At 40.9% G+C, this 19,931-nt stretch overlaps 2 protein-coding genes across 3 annotated transcripts in view; one reads left to right on the forward strand and one right to left on the reverse strand.

The window, feature by feature from the left end:
• Positions 1 to 805: 805 nt before the first annotated feature.
• On the reverse strand, positions 806 to 13,750 carry PDCD10 (programmed cell death 10). Of its 2 annotated transcripts, none has more exons than XM_042881237.1 (8): positions 13,591 to 13,750; positions 7,711 to 7,923; positions 6,912 to 6,965; positions 5,705 to 5,822; positions 4,999 to 5,125; positions 4,580 to 4,658; positions 4,217 to 4,299; positions 806 to 3,443 (listed from the first exon to the last, which is right to left on the reverse strand). In XM_042881237.1, the coding sequence occupies exons 2-8, from the start codon at positions 7,804 to 7,806 to the stop codon at positions 3,362 to 3,364; spliced, it is 639 nt and encodes a 212-aa protein (XP_042737171.1). In that variant the 5' UTR covers positions 7,807 to 7,923; positions 13,591 to 13,750; the 3' UTR covers positions 806 to 3,361. The 2 variants fall into 2 exon arrangements, with proteins under 2 accessions (XP_042737171.1, XP_042737173.1); XM_042881239.1 differs by lacking the exon at positions 13,591 to 13,750 and adding an exon at positions 9,993 to 10,073.
• A 146-nt stretch (positions 13,751 to 13,896) lies between these two features.
• Positions 13,897 to 19,931, forward strand: part of SERPINI1 (serpin family I member 1) — a 38,683-nt gene continuing 32,648 nt past the window's right edge. The window contains exon 1 of the mRNA XM_042881186.1: positions 13,897 to 13,982. The gene's annotated coding sequence lies outside the window, so the exon portion shown is untranslated. The remainder of the gene's footprint in view (positions 13,983 to 19,931) is intronic.

The following is a 19,931-nucleotide window of genomic DNA, read 5'->3' on the forward strand; positions in this document are numbered from 1 at the left end:
CAAAATGTGCTTCCTACTAGTTTCTTTTGAAAGCAAAATCTGCCCAGAAGAGAGAAAACCAAAACCCTGGAGTGAAAAAAGACGAGAGTGAACAAATGCACTGAATCATTACATGAAGCTACCAAAGTTCCCACAGCTCACAAGCAGAATTTGCCTGCAGCACCTGTTTTCAGAAGGCACTTAGTCCTGCAGACAGCCAGACTGAGCATGGCACAGCAGTATTCTCAAATGGAACAGCCAGTGCCTCATCTCCAGCTAAGTGATAATCACTGCTGTGCCAAATGTGAGGGTTGCTATCTCACACGTTCACTTACATTTATCTCCCTCTCATTCTTTTAATAATGGAATCATCTGAAAAGAAATTTGTGGCCAGCTTGTCTAGACACCCTTTTCACTCCCCACCCAACTCAGAGAATCATATGCAGTCTCTTTGCAAAACACAAAGATCAGATAACACCCGCCGAACAAACAAGACATGTTTTCCTTTGTCATACAGCGAAAGATTTGAAAAGAACACGAAAACAAAACACTTTGGTGATAACCTAGCTAAGGTTGTATGAAAAGATAGTGGTTAATCAAAGCTGATTCTATCCCACCATCTTACTTACATCAGACAATGTTCTGACATGAGGCCTCAACCAGTTCTTCCATGAATATCACACCCGCATCTGTACTCCAGCTCAAGGTGAAGCTCATACGGAAGCCAGGCACCTGACATGCCTTACAGACTTCTAAAGCAGACATAAATCAATCCAGGCCTTTCAACATTGCTGCATAGATTAAACAAGCACTTAAGACATGCTTCTTTACATCATTAATATACAAAATTTTATTCTGCACGTTAACAGTATCGTATCAATTATAACCCACGTTCACATTATAAATTTTCTGACAGGAATCTGCAACACCAGCTGCTGTATTGGAAATCCTAAGGAAAGCAACTTATCTGAGCTGCTCGGGAAACTTGAAGATAAAGTGCAAAACCACAATGCAATTCTGACAGATGCGCCCTAACTGGTGAAAGATAAAGCTGAGTTCTTACAACTACCAGATATGCATTCATTGCACATGATAGAAGAGTGACCTGGTTTCCAGGTTTTCCCACTACCAGGCATGGATGACAATGAATAACTTCACACTACTTTAAAGGTTAAAATAAAAACCAAACCAACACAGAGTTTACAAATAAAACAGAGCTTTGACTGCAATACCTGAAGTGCAGCACTACACCAGGTATCGTTACCCAATAAAGGTTTTAGGACAAACTGATGAAGACAAATGCTCATTTCACAGCTTCTTTGATTTTAATGTCAAGGTGTCAGTTAGCAGGACACGTTTGGGATCCAAGTCATAATAAATGCATATATTTTTACCTGTACCTGCAGAACAAGTACATAAACAGTGTCATCATTTAGCTGATAAGACTGCCAGCTGTTCCTCACTCCAAAACAATAAAAACCCTCAGTTTTATTAACTAGTTCCAGTTCACAGAAAGTAAACCAAGCTTAATATGTCTCTCCTTACAGCCACTGTACAGTTTTCCCCAGTACCAAACACTACTTTCAAACCAAGCACTACAAGCTGTGACTTTTTCCTGCCTTTTATCTAATTATTTCTCATTATGCCCTTTGGAACAAAGACTTAAGCTTACATCATTCATTTTAATTCCAAGATGCAAATCCAATCACTACATTCAGTGAGGCAGGCTGCCTCCTTCCTCACTGCTCTCTTCTGCCATCCAGTTTAGCACACTATAGTTAGAAACTCTTGTTACTTGTTAAATGAGTTGTAAAGAACAGTTTTATCATGTTACTGAGCTCAGCTTGCGAGTAAGCACACAGTGTCTCAAACAAAACCATCCTGCACAGCAGGATTAAGGACCTTGTCCTGCTTACAGCTTTATGCAATCATGAAATTAACATACATTCCACAGAATTCATTTTTACTTAATACTCTTCCTCACGCTTTTGTATTATTTCATTATAATCAGTACTTCAATCAAAGAACACTTCCACATACCAGTATGCAGGGCTATTTTAAAGGACAGCAGGTATCTAATGTTCTCCTTTTCTAGATCATTTAAACAAGCAAACAGTTTCCAAGACCCACCTGATGTACTCTGCTTAAAGCAGTTACCCCAGATGAGCTAAAATGCACCAAATTACAGTGGAAGAAAGCCTGACCATATTTCTTCATAGATGAAAAATTAATCCTGCAGTAATTGTGCTCCTTCAGTGTCCAGCGATCCTCTTGCAACAGGCTTCTGCAGCTTTACAAATTGCTTCATCTAGGAATTCACTCCATAAAGACTTCACGTATTTCAAAACAAAATGAAGATGCACTTCAAAGGGAAATGCACAATACTGTTAGAAATTGCCAAACACACCCATGAAATCACACAGACAAGATTTCACTCTGTCAATCAGTAGTTCTTTATCATCAATACAGCAACGTTTTTCAATTCAGGCCCCACATGACTCAAGCCCCTGGCAAAAGCTGCCTTATGGCATAAGAATAACATCACTTTTGGAAGACTTTTTTTCTCCTGCTCCTTCCCAAAAGGGTACCCAATATAAAAAAAAAAAACCTGTCAATACTTAAATGTAAATATATGCAGTGATGGGTGAAGTTAAGAGTAATCTCCTCGAAACCACAGAATAGTAATGAATAGCGTTAACTTACCATCAACAAAAAGATTAAGTTTGGATTTTGTTTCTATGAAAAAACAAAACACACCTCACTTCTGAGGTTCTTTATTACTTTGTCAAAGACATTTTAATAGAGTTATTCTGGTATTCTGATCTAGTGTCCGATCCCAGCCAAAAACCTCCCTTGTAAGGAAGACCCCTTATTTTGTACTGATTTGGACTGCCAACTGGCTTCAATTTTTCAATTTAATGAACACTCTGCAGCTCTCAGATGAGTTATGCTTTTCTGTTCACATACAAAAAGACAGTCTAATAGATGTAAACTATTTATTGAATATTTGCCACCAATATTGTTAAATACATCATCTCGCAGTTTTCCGCTTTCAAGTTAAAATGTCAGAAACAGAACACCAAATATTTACAATTCTTATAAGGAATGTTACATAATGACACATTAAGGCGTAAATTCTTTTGGCTTATAATTCTGAAAAGAATGATAATAGCAAAAAGTGATGCAAAATCTTCATCGTGAGATTATGATTAAGCTACAATGTTTTACAAAAATATGGTGTAAGATGGCAATAATCCCATTCAAAATCCTGCATTAGGCCCCTCAAGAGAGGCTGATAATTTATACAGTCAAAACTTTAAAATTTACATATAAAGGTACCCTATCCACCATTGAAAAGTACAACTCTCAACATATACAGTTTTCAGGCCACAGTTTTGAAGGTCTGGAGTATCAAGTTGGTTTGATGAATTAGTCGGTTGGCACTAATGAACACATTTATTGCCCTGTTAGAAAAACAAAGATCGTGTTTTAGTCACTTCTCAAAGAATGCCATAATAAATACAGAGTTAATTCTGGATAACTAAACATATTAGCATCTAGGGAAAGTGAAAGCATCTTGATGTATTAGCATACTATGACGTACCTGAAGCTTACAACTGGCAAGCACTTATGTGCATAGCTATTTCTAAGAAGTCTATTGGCAGGAACTTGAAAAAACTTCAGTCCTTGATTACATAGTTCTAGGGTTTTAAGTAACAAGGGAAGTGCAGAGCAGACATCATGACATCTTTTCATAGGTGAACATGATAATTTCAGAATTAGAAACTTTTTACTCAAGTACTGAGCATGCAGACACATGGAAGCAACTTATTTCAAACACTTGGGGTCACTGAGCATTCCAACTCGATGACACTTGTAATAGTGACTATTTTATTTAGTGCTCTTCCTTCCTCACACGAACAGGGTATCTTAATCTTAGCCCACACATTGTTCAAACAGATGCAAATTACTTTTTATTCCACAAGGAACACAGACATTACCTGAGATTTTCTGCAATACTGATAAGGCCTGAGGCACTGTAAAGCTTACATCTCCAACACACGCAGCACAGCGTTTGCTCCACATCAGGCTGAACAAAGCTGGTCTTTCTCAGCATGTATGGGTAAATTCATAACACAATTCTTGCCCCATTTTGTCCTACTTTCCCCCCAGGCACACCAGTTAGGCAAACAAGACCTTTCCACTGTGTATAAGCTTAGTACAAAAAGACACTTACTTTCCATCTTTAAAATAGGTTTTCAGAGTATCGCTGAAACTTTTGGAGTATTTTACAAACTCTTTCTTTTGGTGCTCAAGTGCCTAAGAAAAGAAAAACACCAACAAGTCTAAGCTGAGATGCTGCTGAGTACATTCTATTGAAGAGAAGTATGTGAGTATTATGTAGAGAAAGGAATAGGTTTACTGTGGTGATGGGTTGTTCTTTTTCTGTGTGTTTTCTTTTTTCAACTAATCTTCCTTCAAAACTGTAGAGAATTACCACTGTCGCTGACCAGTTATGCTCTCCTACTCAGCCTCTGATCAAAACAATATACTTCCTCTTCTCTTATTAGAAATATTGTATCAAAGTTATTCCACATACCCTCCGGTTCTGGTATTGGTATTTCTTGAAGACATTGTTTACTGTGTCAAGAAGTTCCTTTATTGCACTGGCGATGTCCCTGTTTGACAATGAAAAGCATTGTAATATCCACAAGCTATTCAACTCAGAGAAATTTAATCCTCTTTTAACAGTGGCACAGAAGGAATTTCAGATAGGATGTAGAGAAATCAAACACTAAAAAAAGTGACATGAACTGAACTTGCTAATTAGTAATTTGAACTACCATCTACTAACATGAGGATCTTTTAATAAATGTTCAGCTCTGTTTTCACTTCTACGTATGAGAAACTCTTCCGCTGGGAACAATTTTGCCAGCATCTCCCACAGGATTTGAGCCTTCAGTTCTCAATGCAAAGTCAGGCCTCAAACTCCATAAAGATGTAAAATATTGTACTTACTTGATTGTCTGAAGAAACCTCACTCTGTCATTGATCTCATCTGGAATCTTACTAAGAATCTGTTTAAGTGCTCGTGCCTTTTCATTCAGATCTTGGAATTCTGGTTCTGGTCTTTCAATCATATACTCTAATAAGGTAGATATATGAAAAATGCCATTAGTTCTTCACCCCAAAGTTCCCACTGACAGCTTAAGTAAGACATCACTTCACAATATGCACTGGCATTGCTATGATGGATTTCAAGGTATCAACAGAAGCAGCTGAACAATAACTTTTCTTACTGAAAACTGGAGAAAGAACAGAGCCCCATTTTTATTTCCAAATAATGCTGACAACGTTACAATAACCAAACAGTATTAAAAGAACTTTAAGCCTATTGTATGTTGCTCCCCTGTCAGCATAACTGATGCTTTCAATTTGAATTGAGCTGCAAAAGGTGAACTTCCCACACAAACAGTTGAAAGCATACACTTTTTTTTTTTCCTCTTAGTCAAGAACATGTCTGGGGAGTTGAGGTGGTGGGACTTTGTTTCTTCAATCTCTCCAAAACAGGTGCTCAGAGAAATAGCTGTTCCTACTCTTCAGCATGGCTGAAAAAGATCTACTAAGACAAAGTAAACCTGTTCTGAAAAGAGGCAGGGCAATGCATGTTCTCGTTTGGAGTACAATGAAGAAACCCCTTATGCAACATGAGACAAGATATTACCTTCTACATCATCTGCTGCCATACGTAGGAGAGACTCTGTAAAGTTCACATCCACACTTTTTTTCTCCAGAATTTTCATAATAATGTCCTGTGTGAGGCCCGGATTTTCTTTTTCAGCCTGCATTGTAAGAAAACACTCTTAAAAATGCTCTGGAAATGCAACCATAACATTGCAAGCACAAAAGCAGATTGTAATGCAACTTGCTTCATACACCAGAGAGTTTGCTAGAAAATTTTCTATATTTTTCTTAGGTTACATCAGTGGTTTTATATGAATGACTTTATCAATAAACCCTTCTTCTCATTACAAAACTCTTCTTACTCAAGTTGACAGAAACTACTTTATGCTGTTGCACTCCTGTACTGTAACATTAGCAGTATTCACAGTACCTGTTTTGCTATCACAGAAGTATGCTATGCTGAACAAGAATGAGAGTGTGTGTGTTTTGAGGTAGAACTACCACTTCCACCAATCTCAGTTTCTCTGTTATTTGTATTCAGCTTAGCTCCTCAGCACTATCTGTAAAGAGCATTTAACTTGGAAGAGCTCTAATTGAGAATTGAGACTGCTCAGGCACACTAAGTGGAGAAACAGAAAAGCACAGCTTGGTTGTAAAGCTCAGTGTATCTTGCATGTATGTTTATTGTTGCTTTTGCCAAAAGCCCAAAAGATAGCTACTAAATGTATTATGGAATCATACTTAAATCTTCATTCTTTAAGAATATATTAAATTAAAAGAAGCATTTCTTCAATTTCCTGCTAGATCTAAGTAAATGGAAATACCAAATACCAAACTTATCTTTCATCCACAAAAAACATCCCCTATTGATCTTATAAAGTTTTCCAAGCCTGATACATTCCTAGTTCTTCTGAGCACTTATCATACATTATCTGGTCCTATTAACACTGGATTTGTTACCTCTATTGTTCCATCCTCACTGATTTATGCCACCTTAAAGCTTTCATGCAATGCAGACAAAGCAAGATTGTTTAAAATTGCTCAGCATACTTCAATCATTCTGATCACTAACGTGTGCACATGTTCCAGACTTGCAGTCCATGCAATTGTACACTCATTGTTATTGAATATTACTGATCATAAAGGATGCATCCCTCAAACATGGTAATACAAGGAAGTTCTTTAAAGTTTCAACATATGTTGTTTAACTTTTAAATGCCCATTCTTCAATACAAATTACTTCTCACCTTAATAAAAGCTGCTCTCAGTGTCTGAGCTGCAGATAGATTTACTCTTTCTAGCTGCAAGAGAAGTTTAGAATTATTAGCAATTTCAATGTTACCAGAACAGATCAAGCAAAATACTTAGGCTTTGCCTTATATGTCCCAGTGAAAGAAAGGTACTGACAGAGGAAAAAAGACTGATCTCATCTGAGAGATAAACAATATGAAGTATGATCCAAACAAACAGCACTGGATATCTTTGTTTTTATTCAGCTAGCAGCAGAAATCTGACAGAAGACTTCTGAGAACATCTCGTCCATCTCTGATACTTGCAGAGATGGAAATATTCCAGTCAATTACAGCCATTAGCAGTAGAAATATAAATGTATCAGGCTGTTCACAGCTACGTGCTACACCGTGCATCACTTCTTGTCACATAAAGCTACGTCAGATCTGGGAACATTAGAGCTGAAACAGCTCTGAAAGCAGCCTCCCAAAAATATGGGTGTGCATTTACAGGGATGAAGGGAAAAAAGAACACCAAAACGATCCTTTCATAAGGAACTGCATGGTCAAGTAAAGTCTTTCTTACCTGCATTTTTGCTAATATCCTCAGCAAAACCTAATTAAAACAATATCAGGGCCAACATACATAGTAACTTTTGAGAAGCTTGAAACTGAATTTGAAAGAAGGGTGAAACAATGCACAGAAATAAAGTGGTGCTAAGAAGTTCTCTCTGTCAAGGTAAGCAGCCTGTTACTGCCATCAGATGTCCTAACACGAAGGGATTACTAGATTCTAAAGCAAAAGCACACAGCTTACCTCATTAAAGACAGGGTACATAACAGCATAGAGTGGCATGGAAACCATAGAAGTGCTCTCTGCTTCATTCTTCATCTCTTCCATTGTCATCCTCATTCAAAGTCCCACTTCTCAAGAAAAATGCTATAGAAGCAAAAGACTCCTCATTCACTGAAATGTTTCTTCTTTCTCCTCGTCGTGCAGGAATATTTGAAGAACTTGAGAAAAGTTGCCCTTGTGTTGAGAGGAAAAAAACCAACAAGTAGTTATAAATGCTAATGACTGATTAGTGCTCAAATAGAAAAAAAACAAACACAGAACAACATCAGTTCCTGCCCAGAGTGTGGGAATTATGAGTTTAAGCAAGTATAGAATGGCTGCTTCATGCCATTTTAAACTCCCAATTCTAATTTATCAAACAAGCAGGTATTTTATAGGAACATGCTGCCACAAAATCTTCACTGCAAGTTCCTATGTAGTTCATTTCCCTACAAGTGATTTCACTCAATGCACAATACAAAAACTGTGAATGCTGTATCTTTGCTCTTATATAAGCACAAGTCTTAAGTCATCTTTCCACTCAGGGTGTGTCAACAGTTATGTTAACTGAATGGAAAATTATTGTTCCAGTCACTGAACCTTGGTTTTGGAAGTTCTCCACCCAGTCCAGCTCATTGTGCCCAAGATAGTGCAATCATTGCTCAGACACAGAAATTAAGAGGGGCAAAAAAGGAAGATGGCTGCCCCATGGTTCATAAGAAATCTTTGTAACAGACAGCTAGATTTGGTGTTCAACAAGTTAAGACTTCGAGAATATTTCACACACCATAATTGAGTTGAAGAACCTAATGTCCAATTTAGGAATAAAGATGCTAATGCTTTTATTTCTTTGATTTTCTCTGTATTTAATGTGCTATGGGAGGTTTTTCTCTCCCAGGAACCTTCAGACATCCAGCATCTGTATGCCCAAGTACCAGATTTTACTGATATTTTAGCAAGTGAATAGGGTGACATTTTTAAGCAACAGTAAAAACTACAGCAATAATCAGTATGACTTGGCAATATTTCGAACGGGACAAAACACGCTAAGACACTTCAAGCTGTATTCCCCATTCTGCTCTGCACTGGCTAGAAATCTCCCCTACACAACTATTTAAATAACAAAACATTTAATCTTTTTGCCCAGGGCAAGTACATAGAAGTGAAATTTGTTATTGATCCAAGTAAGCACATAAGGAACACGGATGGCTACAAATGCCACGCATGCCTCACGTGTGCATGTGACTGGGTATGGATACAGCCCAGTGTGATCACACTCAGGAGCAGGTCACATTACAGGAATAGCCAGCAGCTGGGCAAGCACGTTAAGAAGAAGAAATTAAATGTAAATATAGAAACAAGTGACAGTTCTTCATACAAACTGTGACATGGATTATCTACTGCAAAAACTCCTATCTTTCCTCTTCTTGATTCAAACCTTCAGTGTGACACATAAGCAGACTCACTGGGTCCTTATAAAGGAATGTACAGCTATGTTGGCATGAATGGTATTCCAGATCAAGACTCACTTATTTTTCTGTTTACTACCTACCAGCAGCTATTTTACATGCATTTATCAACAACATGGAAGAACACAAGTGAATATTCATCATTTCCCCCAAATGGGAACATCTTTAAACCATTTGTTTCCAAGTTACACAAATTGATGCCAAGTCTACGCCCATAAGGGGGGGGTTGGGGGGGGACTGGTCTGAACAAGTTTCCTCCACCAGTGCAAGTACAAGCTGTCCCATTTCTTACACATGCGTACTGCTGGCACCAGCAACTCTGCCATGTCATGGGCAGGGTGGAGGGAGAGCTGTTTGCTTTCCTCTTTAATTCTGTGTCTCTGGAAGCTCAGTAAGATAAACGCTCAAGCAAGACAGCACACAAAGGAGCATCACAGAAGACAGCATTCATAGATTGCCTGCAAGTGTTTATCTAAAGTATTGTGCTGTCAGAGCAAGCTTTTCAAGCAGGTATCTGAACATCACTGAACATTACCCAAAGATTTTTGATCAGAAGCAGAAGGGCAAAAAAGGACAAAGCAAGCATTAGACATAGTTACAGTGTTTTTATGGGATAGCAGTATCCAGGTAGAAAATAAAAGACTAACTGAAATGATAGATTTTTACGACAATGAAAACCTATTGCACTGTGGACTACCATGAAAGACTCATTTTCTGAAGAGCTATAAGCTACTGTTACTAATCTATGGTACCATTAAACACCCCATATAAAAACAATTATACACCATCCATTACCTCTTTAGCAGACACAGACATTCCTCAAACAAGGTAAATCAACCCTGGATTCACATTATCACAGAGGACTCAAGGGACTGAAGACAAGAGGTGCTTTTAAATACACGTGCAAACAAAAAACAGGCAAGAGAATCAAAGACTTTTGTTGGCAGCATCAGAAATAAGTCTCAAATACAATTTAGACCATCAAAACAGTAATTAACCCCATTATTCAGCTGAATTATTAGATAGACCAGCAGCCCTCAAATGCTGTTGCTGTTTGGGGCTTTCCTGACATTCAAAAAAGCTGGAATAAGATCCTATTAATAGGTGACCCATTCTAGCACCACGCTGTCACATGGTATGGAGAGCCCTGGCAAATTGCTGTTAGATGCAAAAAGGGTGTTACTCAACTGGCCAATCTGTTAATTGGTCTGAGGGAAAAGACAAGGAGAAATTAGGATACACTGTGAGAGCTATGGGAAAAGACAGACTGCTAAATATCATCTGCATAGAAGATTTTTTTCTTTACGCAGCAATCCCACAGATTCAAATGTAGCCTGTTCACCAGCATGTGTAATTACAAGCCATGCCTCACCCCTATCAGATGAAATCAATCATCAGAGAGAAAGAACAAGATGGATATAGTGAGTGTCAAGAGAATTTAAATTTGAAAACAACGCTAAGATGCAAGCTAATCTAATCCTGTCTGTTCAGCATTAAGCCAAACGCATCGAGCCCTATTCCCAGAGAATAACTAATACAGAATCTAATTTCACTGTCAATACAAAACTTACGTTATAACCTTTAATGTTTCAGCACCAAAAGACTATCCCAACTATTCAGTAGTCACAAAACTAGCATATTTTTAGATAAATTTCAATGAATTCTGTTACAGACTTATCCCTCCATATCCACCCAATGAGGTTTTCAATCATTCAATTGAACCGTCGAGGAAAAAAGCCACACAACACCCCACACTCACATAAACTTCCTGTAAAGCAAAAAGGACAAAAAGCAAGAAACTCCACATTTTCCAAAAATGTACAGCTACTGTTATCAGTGCCCAAGATATAAGCTTGCTTCTCTCATCTATGCTGTTTTCTGACAGGCACTGAAAATCAAGTAGCAGAATTGAAGAGAAACTGTATTCACTCCTCAGCTATGTCACCCACCCACACCACTGGTGCTGTCTCTATTCCATTCTCAAGGCTCCATTTGTCTCAGATGTAGAAAATCTTAAAGTATTCATGTTATTTGTTTTTAAGCCAACTACTAAGAGGAAGAAGGCCTGAGGCACTGATCTACCTGCATGATTAATTCAATGGCTGGCTTTTAGGACAGAACCAGAAGTCACTGCTCTGCTCCTATAGAAACAGATTATCCCCATTACCAAGAAGTTCTGCTCCACTTCTTGTAATGAGGATTCAAGAAGGTTGTGTTAAGAAAAAAATCCTCCAAGATTTGAGTTATCAGAAAAACTTACTTAAGCTCAGTAAGAAATATGGAGGTAAAAACAAACACTTCACTTGAGGTCTGTCCCAAATTCAGAGGCAAAGATCTTCGCCTCCACTTGTAAAACCACTGTGCATGGCCAATATGCTGTTCTAACAATGTATGTACCTGGTGTATAGCTTGGTACCTTCAAGTTTCTCTTATTAACGGTTATTTAAAAGTAACTAAAAAAAAAAACCAACACACAAGTTTTCCCTGTCAGGAGAGAAGTTACCTGCACAGTATTTCCAATTATAGATCATAATCACTCCCCCTGTACAACTTTGACTGTACAGTACAAAGCTTGAAGCCTTTGTGCCTCAGATAATGAGCTACTTATCTTTTTTAGAGCCTGGGTGACTTGTGGACAGGGTGGTTGAATTCACTGAAATTGGCATCTAGAGCAGCTGTGATGATAACAACCTGCGCATTCTAAAACCAGTGAAGACAACAAGAAACTTAAAACAGGCTGCCTACTGTACAGGTTCTGTGTTCTGCTGACTCTTATATTCAGCAGCTTCACTAAAGAGATGCAAAATGAGTATTATCAGAAAATAGCACTGAAGTTTAATAAGCATCTTCAATTTGCCAAGAGCAAACATTCACTTCTCAAATACCTGCATGCACATTTATTGCAGCCACTTCCAGGTGAATGCACTCTGACAAAGCATAACTGCTTGTGCATTTTGTTATTGTGAGGCCAATTTGTGTGACTAATTCAAGTTGCACAAACTCAAACCCAAAATGCCTATTTTTAGACAGTTACTTTAAAAAAATCCAAACCTATTCTGAAATCAGGCTTACAGTACATTCGCAGTCTGAAATTCAGAATGGAAGTTGTTTAATATGCTCTAATATAAATACTTTGTTTTTGAGTCTGCCTATTGCATGAGAAACCACAGCTGCCCAGACCAGGCCCTAATTTCATTTGTCAGCCCAACGAATAATATTTGGCTTTCATAGAATGGCTTAGGTTGGAAGAGACCTTAAAGCCCACTCAGTCCTAAGCCCCGATGTGGGCCACCAGCTCAGGCTGCCCAGGGCCCATCCACGGCCTTGGGCACCTCCAGGGATGGGGCACTCACAACTGCAGACAGCAGTGCCAGGGCCCCACCACTCTGAGCCAAGAATTTCCCCCTAAGTCCTAACCAAAATCTCTCTTTTATGTTTTAAAAGCCCTTCCCCCTAGTCCTATCACTACTGACCCACATACAAAGGTGGTTTCTCTCCTATTAATATGCTCTCCTTAAGTACTAGGAGGCTACAAAGAGATTTCCCTAAGCCTTCTCTTCTCCAATACAACACAGAATAAGACAACACATCCTCGCTTCTCTTTCAAGCTCTTTTTCTTCTCCTTGGGAAGTTGAAAGTAAAACCATTCAGTTGCTATTGCCCTATCAACCACTGACAGATAAGCCACAAACAGTTCCAAACACAATAACACATCGCCATGGGTAAACAACCAGCGCTCAGCAATCAGTCCGTCTGATAACAAGCACACATCCACCTGCCCCAAGGCTTCAGCAGCATACTCGTGCCCCCTACATGGGCAAGCCTCAGGAAGGCCGGACACTCATCGCTCATTCATCACATAATAGCACCAACACCAGCCCAAAGCTCGGTGCTCACAGGCACTTTCTCTCCTCCCTCTGCCTTCAGGGTCGGCGGAAGGCCCCACCTAGAGCGAGCCGGGCCCGGCCCTATCAGCACCGTTCAGCAATACGAGGCCGGGCTACAAACACACGGCGGGCCTAGCGCTGCCAGGAACGGCCGAGGGGCTGCAGGCGGGGATTGCCGCCCTGCCCTTCCAGGAGGGCCCCGAGCAGGAAGGACGGGGACAAGGACGAGCCGTCGGCCTGGGTCACGCCGCTGATGGGCCGCTCCCGCAATAGAGAGGAAAAGGCCGAGGCCCACACCACGCTCACCTGCGGCGGGCGCTTCTTATGCCTCTACCCGGCCCCATACCCAAAATTTTTACGCTTCTAACGTAGCACAGCCCCAAAGGAAAAGCCGGGCCCTACGCAAACACGCCAGTGACCCTCGTCCTCTCCCTTCTTCTACGTGCCCTTATCCTCGCAACACCCAGTCCAAGAGAGAAGATGAAGAGCTCACCTCACCCCCTTACCTCAGCTCCCCTCCGCCCCGCAAAGCCCACAGAGCTCCGAGGGGCTTCTCCACTGTACCGGAAGCCCTACGAGAAGGAAGCGTCCGCCGTGTTACCACACACCAGGCGTTGTCCGGAACTAACCGGCAGCCCCACAGGCCCCTGGGATTCGTAGTCCGCTCCCCTCAACTACAAAGCCCACAATGCAACGCAGCAGCAAAATGGGCGGGTGGAGAAGGAAAGAGGAGGAGCAGAGGGTATCCAATCAGAGCTCAGATCTGGATGAGTGGGCGGGGCCTCGGCGGGGCGGGGCGGGGCGCGGCGGGCATATCCCGGCGCAGGCAGCGGCGGTGGCAGCACTTCTCACGGTGGAGCGTGGAGGGGGGTGGTGCTGAGCTTCTTTGCTGAGCTGGGTAAGTGCTGTTAGCCTGTTGTTGTCGGTACCGGCATTGCGGTTGGTGCTGTGGGGGGGGGGGGGGTTGCGGTTCGTTGTTTGCGTAGCGTGAAGCTGTGTGAGGCGCTTAGGGTCTCTGGGTTGCGAGGGGAGGACAGGAACGCTCGCGCCGCGCTGACCGTTAGCGCCTGAGGGGAGGCGGCGGGCGGTGCGGGGCTGTGTGGGGAGCGAATGGAGGTGGGAGAGAGGAGCGGTAACGCAGCCTCCCACTGTTCCCGCACCTGCTGCCTGTCCACCTGCGTGTGCTATCCGCCACGCTGCGGTATCCTGACGCTCTGTCCCGGCTGTAGGGTGAGCGTAATGGAACGTGGCTGCTGCCCCAGCCCTGTGCTGAGGTGCTTGGCTCGGTGCTGCTCTGCACGCGTCCCCGATGTGGGCTGTTTGAGAGCGGTCGCCTTACTTTCTGTGCTTTCTGTTAACTGCGCTATTGGGAAGCTCTGAAAATGAGTTCTGGTCAAAACGCAGCTCGGTTCTGGGTTTGCTTCTCTATTCCTGGTGTATCGGTGTGCAACTTTTCCACATTCCGTTTGACTTTAACGAGGCGCGTGGGTTTTAGTGCGAGCAGGTGATAAATGGGTAAATCACGGTGCTCCCGAATGCCGGCTGCATCTCCTTGCAGCACCGAGGTGTTGAAGTGGAAGGCACTGACATCTGTGTGTGGGAGCAGAGCCTTGTGTGCGCTGCCCGTGCATGGTACCAGTGCCCACCATCTGCACGAAGGTAAGGAAGGATGCTGGAAAACGAGTGCTGGATTTGCAGTGCTTTATTATGTGTGTGGAGTGTTTGTTTGGATTCCTCAATTATTTTCTTTCTGTTTCTGATGCGATCAGTGCTTCAGTCCAACAGCAAGCCTTGCTGGTTAGTTTAGGTGAGAGACACCAAAATGTCATAGTGTGGGTTGAGGTGTATATGCCTATGGTATTTTTCACTTCTTGGTGGCTTTAAAGCCAAGCTACAAAGCTGCAGTCCTGCTGGTGCTAATATTTTATTTGAAATCATAGAGTTAATAATACTTTATAATGCTTTTCTAGATTTTATTTTAGCAATAAGCTATTTCCCACTTCATTATTTTTTTCAGCTTTTTTATTTTTCAGAGTGGTAGCTTGGTTGAGTGTGGTGAGGAATGGCTGTTCAGGAGGTGAGAGTAAGGAGGAAAGGCTTTTACTTTGAGATGTATTTTGTCTATGGAATTGCACGGAGCAGCTATGAGGTAACAAAACATGATGTCATGTGGTGAGGTTAATCTGGCTTAGGTTTTAAAATTTGTTTTGACTCGCTCACCTCATTCATTATTTTTGGTAAGTAGTTTCATCGTGTGTATACAAAAGCATTTACAAAGCTGCTATTTGTCTACTCACATTTTTCTGAAACTATGAGCTATCTTGTATATGTGTTGGTCTATTGAAATCCTGAGTTACTGTGCTGCTGACTTAAGTTGATTCTGAAAATGGCCTGCAATTAATGCACCTGTTAAGTGTCTTTGATTCTGTTGGAACCTATGGCTATGGTGTGCTTCTTAAGATGTAGGTCTTCTGTTACCTCCTCTTCCAGTCATAAAAGAACATGTTCAGACCGTCCAGCAGAGCTCCAGGAGTGTCTAAGCATTCTGTCATTGTAATCTCCCCCCACTTATTCTGTAGGTGTAAATGTCATATGTTTACCTGTCTCTTAATTCAGCTTCTCTTGCATGACTAAATGTAGCAGTGGAGAGGAGCTAGTGCTGATAGGATTCTTTGCATCAAGCTCTTGCTATTCCAAGGTCTTCAGAATGTTGTCCAACCAATGTATCTGCATGGTATCTGTTGAGTCATGGCCTGAAGCACTGAGCACCTAGAGAAAGGACCTGGTCAGCCCTTGGTGCACAGGTGAAGGCAGTTCAGCTGTGTGACCACAGGGAGTCAAGTCTGACTGCCCCTCTTCTAGACTTCATTGAAGGGCTGCGTGCCACTGGGGGAGGATCTCAGTTTGGAGATTCCTCCCTTGTGGAGTTTTCCCTGTGAACCTAAGCCTTTAGAGATGGGTGAGCGCTCTTCCTTTGTAACGCCGTTCATTTGCATTAGTCCCTTTGCTACTGTGTTCCTATACTGCTGTTCCACTGTGTTGACCTTTCTGATTGTTGCACTGTGTATAACCAAGATGTTATAATTGCAATATAATCAAAAGAGTAAGGCAAAGCTGTATAACCAAGATGTTATAATTGCAATATAATCAAAAGAGTAAGGCAAACAAGGATCACAAAGAGAATAAGTAGAAGAGCTTACCCTTGGGTTGAGCTCACTAGAAGATATCAAAGAGGAGGATCTCCAGAAGAGATCCTTCCCCTCTGGTAGCCAGCTCTTAAATAGGTCCAGGAGGGGTGGAGCCTGGCTCCATCCCTTCCTGCAGCACAGGTGAATTGCCTTCACCTGTGCTCCTCTGGCTGACTCATGGCTCACCTCAGGTGATCAATCAGAGGTTCAGGCCGTGACTCAGCAGTTCCCATACACACTGTCTTACTGGTTTCTCCAACTGGAGTTTGTGCTGCTCTTCGTCTATGAAGACACATCTCTGATGTGCTTGAGTATCTTTTAAAATAACTTGACAGTCCATGTTCTGTGCAGGCAGTACTTTATTCTGTCTTTGTAAAGTCACTGTTTGAACATGAATTAACAGTCTTAAGTCCTGTGTTCAGGACTTCAGGACTCTGTGATTCTCTGTGGTTAAAAATATTTTTAAAACTGACATAGGAACATGGGTTTAAAATTGCCTGGTTTTCTTTGTTTTATACAGTTGCTTCTCTTTGACATAGGAGGTAACCATTAATACTTAAAGTGATGGGCAGATATTAGGGGTAGGACCACTATGAAGTGGTAACTTTGTACCTTTAAAGACCAGACTAGTTGAGTTAAATTTGGAAGCATCTTCAAAATAGTTGGGTTCAATTTCTTTTGAGTGTTTTTAGGCATGTGCATGTCAGAAGGCTTGTGGATTTTGTTAGCGATTGGGTAGAACTAAATGTAAGTGTAGGTAAGATAACCTGTGCATCCTGTTAATGAGCCTCCATTTTTCCTATTCATCTCATACACGCAATCCACTTCTTGTTGCTCCTTCAGCCAAGCCAATGTTGGGTGTCAGTAGCGCAGCCTTTAACAGCAGCCAGCGCTCCCTGGTAGGGTGCTCACTGCCTGGCATTGTTTCGCAGGGCAGCATTGGTGTTCTTTTGTCTGTTTGTGTTGTGGGTAATTCTGAGCTGCATCTCCTCTGGTGACCTGAAATGTCTGATAAGAAATTGCTCTTATGTGGTGTGATAAAAATATCAACTCTAAGGTCACATTTTGCTTTGTTTAATACACTTCAAAGCTAATGATTATGAGAACAGCAGAGTGTGGCTAATGTGATAAAAGCTGTGTGAGTTATCCACGTTCTTCTTGGTCTTCTAGAGTCATTGCAAAGCAGCTCTAGCTATGAGATGGGAAAAGAGAATGTTTTGTTGATATAAGCTAATTAGTTAAATATGCACCTTGCTTTTGGTTAATAAGATTTGACCTTCTGTATTGTGAAGAGTTTTTGGTTTTGTCGAGTGTTTAAATATGGTAATTCTTCAAGAATATTTTCTCAGATCTTAAGACTGTTGTTTTTTTGGGAGGGACAACTGATAGTTACATGTGTATTCCTGCTGGAAGGAATTTGAGCAGTGTGGTTGTGCTCAGTTTTAACCAAATAGCTGCCTATTAATCAGAGATACCTTCCTGTTGATTTGGTTGTTCTCCAGCCTTGCAGTTTTTCATCATTACTGTTACTGCTAAACTAATAATTGCTTAATAATGTGAAGGATATCTAATCTGCTGTGTGTGTCTGAGGATAAGTTTGACCTCATGATGGCTTGAGACTGGTGGGCTGCAGGCTTCTAGAAAAATCACTTCTATCCAGATAGAAAATGTGCTCAGTGAGGTTTCTTGCTTATACAAACAGAAATGCTTCTTAGCTAAGAGTGATCTCCCAAGTCCTTCAGTTCCTGAGCTCATTTGTTTTCATGTATTTTATTATCTGAGCATTTGTCTGTGGAGTGGGCTTGGCATTTCCCTTGCATGAGAAGGGCACCTTCTCATCACCTGCTTTCCAACTTGTTGTGACAACATATTTAAGATTTTGTTTTAATTCTGGAATTGACTGAATTTTGCTCAGATTTTAAAAGCACTAATTAGCTTCACAATAAAATGTGCTCAAAAGCTTGTACCAGATGTGAACTCTATCTAGTGAGCTGCTTGAGCAGAGATACCACTGCAGCCCTTGGCTTGCTAAGGAACTTTAGAGTAAGCTAGAGAGCTTGGACATCCGCTTCATAATGTTATCTTTTAACTGATCTTGGCATGTCAGAGTAATGTTGGAAGCATGGGTACTTTACTGAAGTCAGCCTGTCTGAATTCCTTGTGATCACTGAGGCACTGGAGACTGCCTCCTGCCTTGATAATAGAGCAAAATGCTGTTTTTCAGTAACAGCCATTCCTGTCTAAGGTAATGCTCGCTGCCCCAGTTTTCCCTGGGTGCATCTTGGTTATATAAGTTACAGCTACAAAGAAAATAGGTTTAAAGATTTAAGATTTTTTTTTTTAATTGGCAAACTAAAACTGCCTTTTTGGAATACTTTTCTTTCCACTTCTAAATCCAAAGCAGCTCTTTGAGCATTTAATGATCGGGTATTTCACATCGCAATTTGAACTTGCTGAACCAACTCATGTTTTCTTTCTCACTTCTTTCCAAAAAGTATTTGATCTGGTTTCTAAACTATTTAAAAATATTAATCAAAGCCTATGCCCAGAGACAGTGAGCTTGTTGTAATACTAGGTTTTCAACTGGAGATCCTTTGGTATGAAGGAAAGAGGAGTAGGTCTCAGTGTTGTGAGTAGTGGTGAAGCCCACAGGTGAGTGATATCTGTATCAGCCAAGGGGAATGAGAAGTGGGGAGGAGACAGGAAAGCCAAGTCACTTTTGCTGTAGATATGTCAGCTTGTTGACTTGTTAATTTCAGTTTACTCAGAAAGCAGGAGGAGGAAATGCTGATGTCTGCAAAAGCGCAAGTTATTAGTGGGAACCAAAAGGTGTCTAATGATTCTTACAAGAACTCAAGAGAAATAAACTTCTCTAACTAAATTCTAAGACACTGTAGTGTAGTAATTGTTTTGTAAAGCATGTGTACATGCATATGGTAACTGAGAACCTCTTTATTAAGTAGCATTGTTTGTTCACAATAACTTTACAGGCAGCAACTGGTTTTATAATGAAACAAAGCTGACTCAGTGCCTCTAAAATAGCCTCAGATAATATTTGACAAAAGTGACATTTGAATTGAAGATCGCAGAATAGCCTTTTAGTTTAACGCTTTATAAACCTCTCATGCTTGCAGCTTAATGTGGAAGAGGACTTTGTTTGAACACCATGCGTGCTTCTGTACCTCTTTAGCTTCTTGTCATGTGATGCCAGCAGTGATTCTCCCAGTCAGAAGTCATGAACACGTATTCCATGTTCTACCATTTCCATCTGCCCTGAGAGAAGTTATCCCTGAAGGCCACGTAATTAAGGATTTGAGAATACAGAAATTGTAGTGTATGAGAATTGGATAAGGCAGTGTTAAAAGAGCATACATCTATCAATTGTAATGTAATTGTAGGAGAGTCAGATCTGAGGTCTTAAATGAACAGTTTTGGTCTTCTGTTGCTATGATTTAGTTTTCATACTAATGTAATGAAATTCACTTCTAGAGTTAATAGGAAGGATTTTGTTGCTACTGGCATAAACAGGAAATAGTTTCTGAAATATACCGCCTGATGAGCTTCCCCTGAAAAAGTGTTTAAAATCTCAGGAATGAGAGAATGGCTGATATCTAACTTCCTCTGCTCCGCAGCTCCCAGGGTTTGGGACAGGTATGTGA

Source organism: Lagopus leucura, unplaced genomic scaffold (assembly GCF_019238085.1).
Source record: "Lagopus leucura isolate 7727_CA_CO unplaced genomic scaffold, USGS_WTPT01 Super-Scaffold_100029, whole genome shotgun sequence".
NCBI classification, from domain to species: Eukaryota; Metazoa; Chordata; class Aves; order Galliformes; family Phasianidae; genus Lagopus; species Lagopus leucura.

What these genes read in the sequence shown, in the direction of transcription:
- PDCD10 (XM_042881237.1), bottom strand. Translation starts at nt 7,806, where the DNA reads ATGAGGATGACAATGGAAGAGATGAAGAATGAAGCAGAGAGCACTTCT. An exon ending in GGCAGCAGATGATGTAGAAG is followed by an intron (nt 5,126 to 5,704) that starts GTAATATCTTGT and finishes CTACCTTATTAG; the next exon opens with AGTATATGATTGAAAGACCA. An exon ending in AGGTTTCTTCAGACAATCAA is followed by an intron (nt 4,659 to 4,998) that starts GTAAGTACAATA and finishes ATTGTCAAACAG; the next exon opens with GGACATCGCCAGTGCAATAA.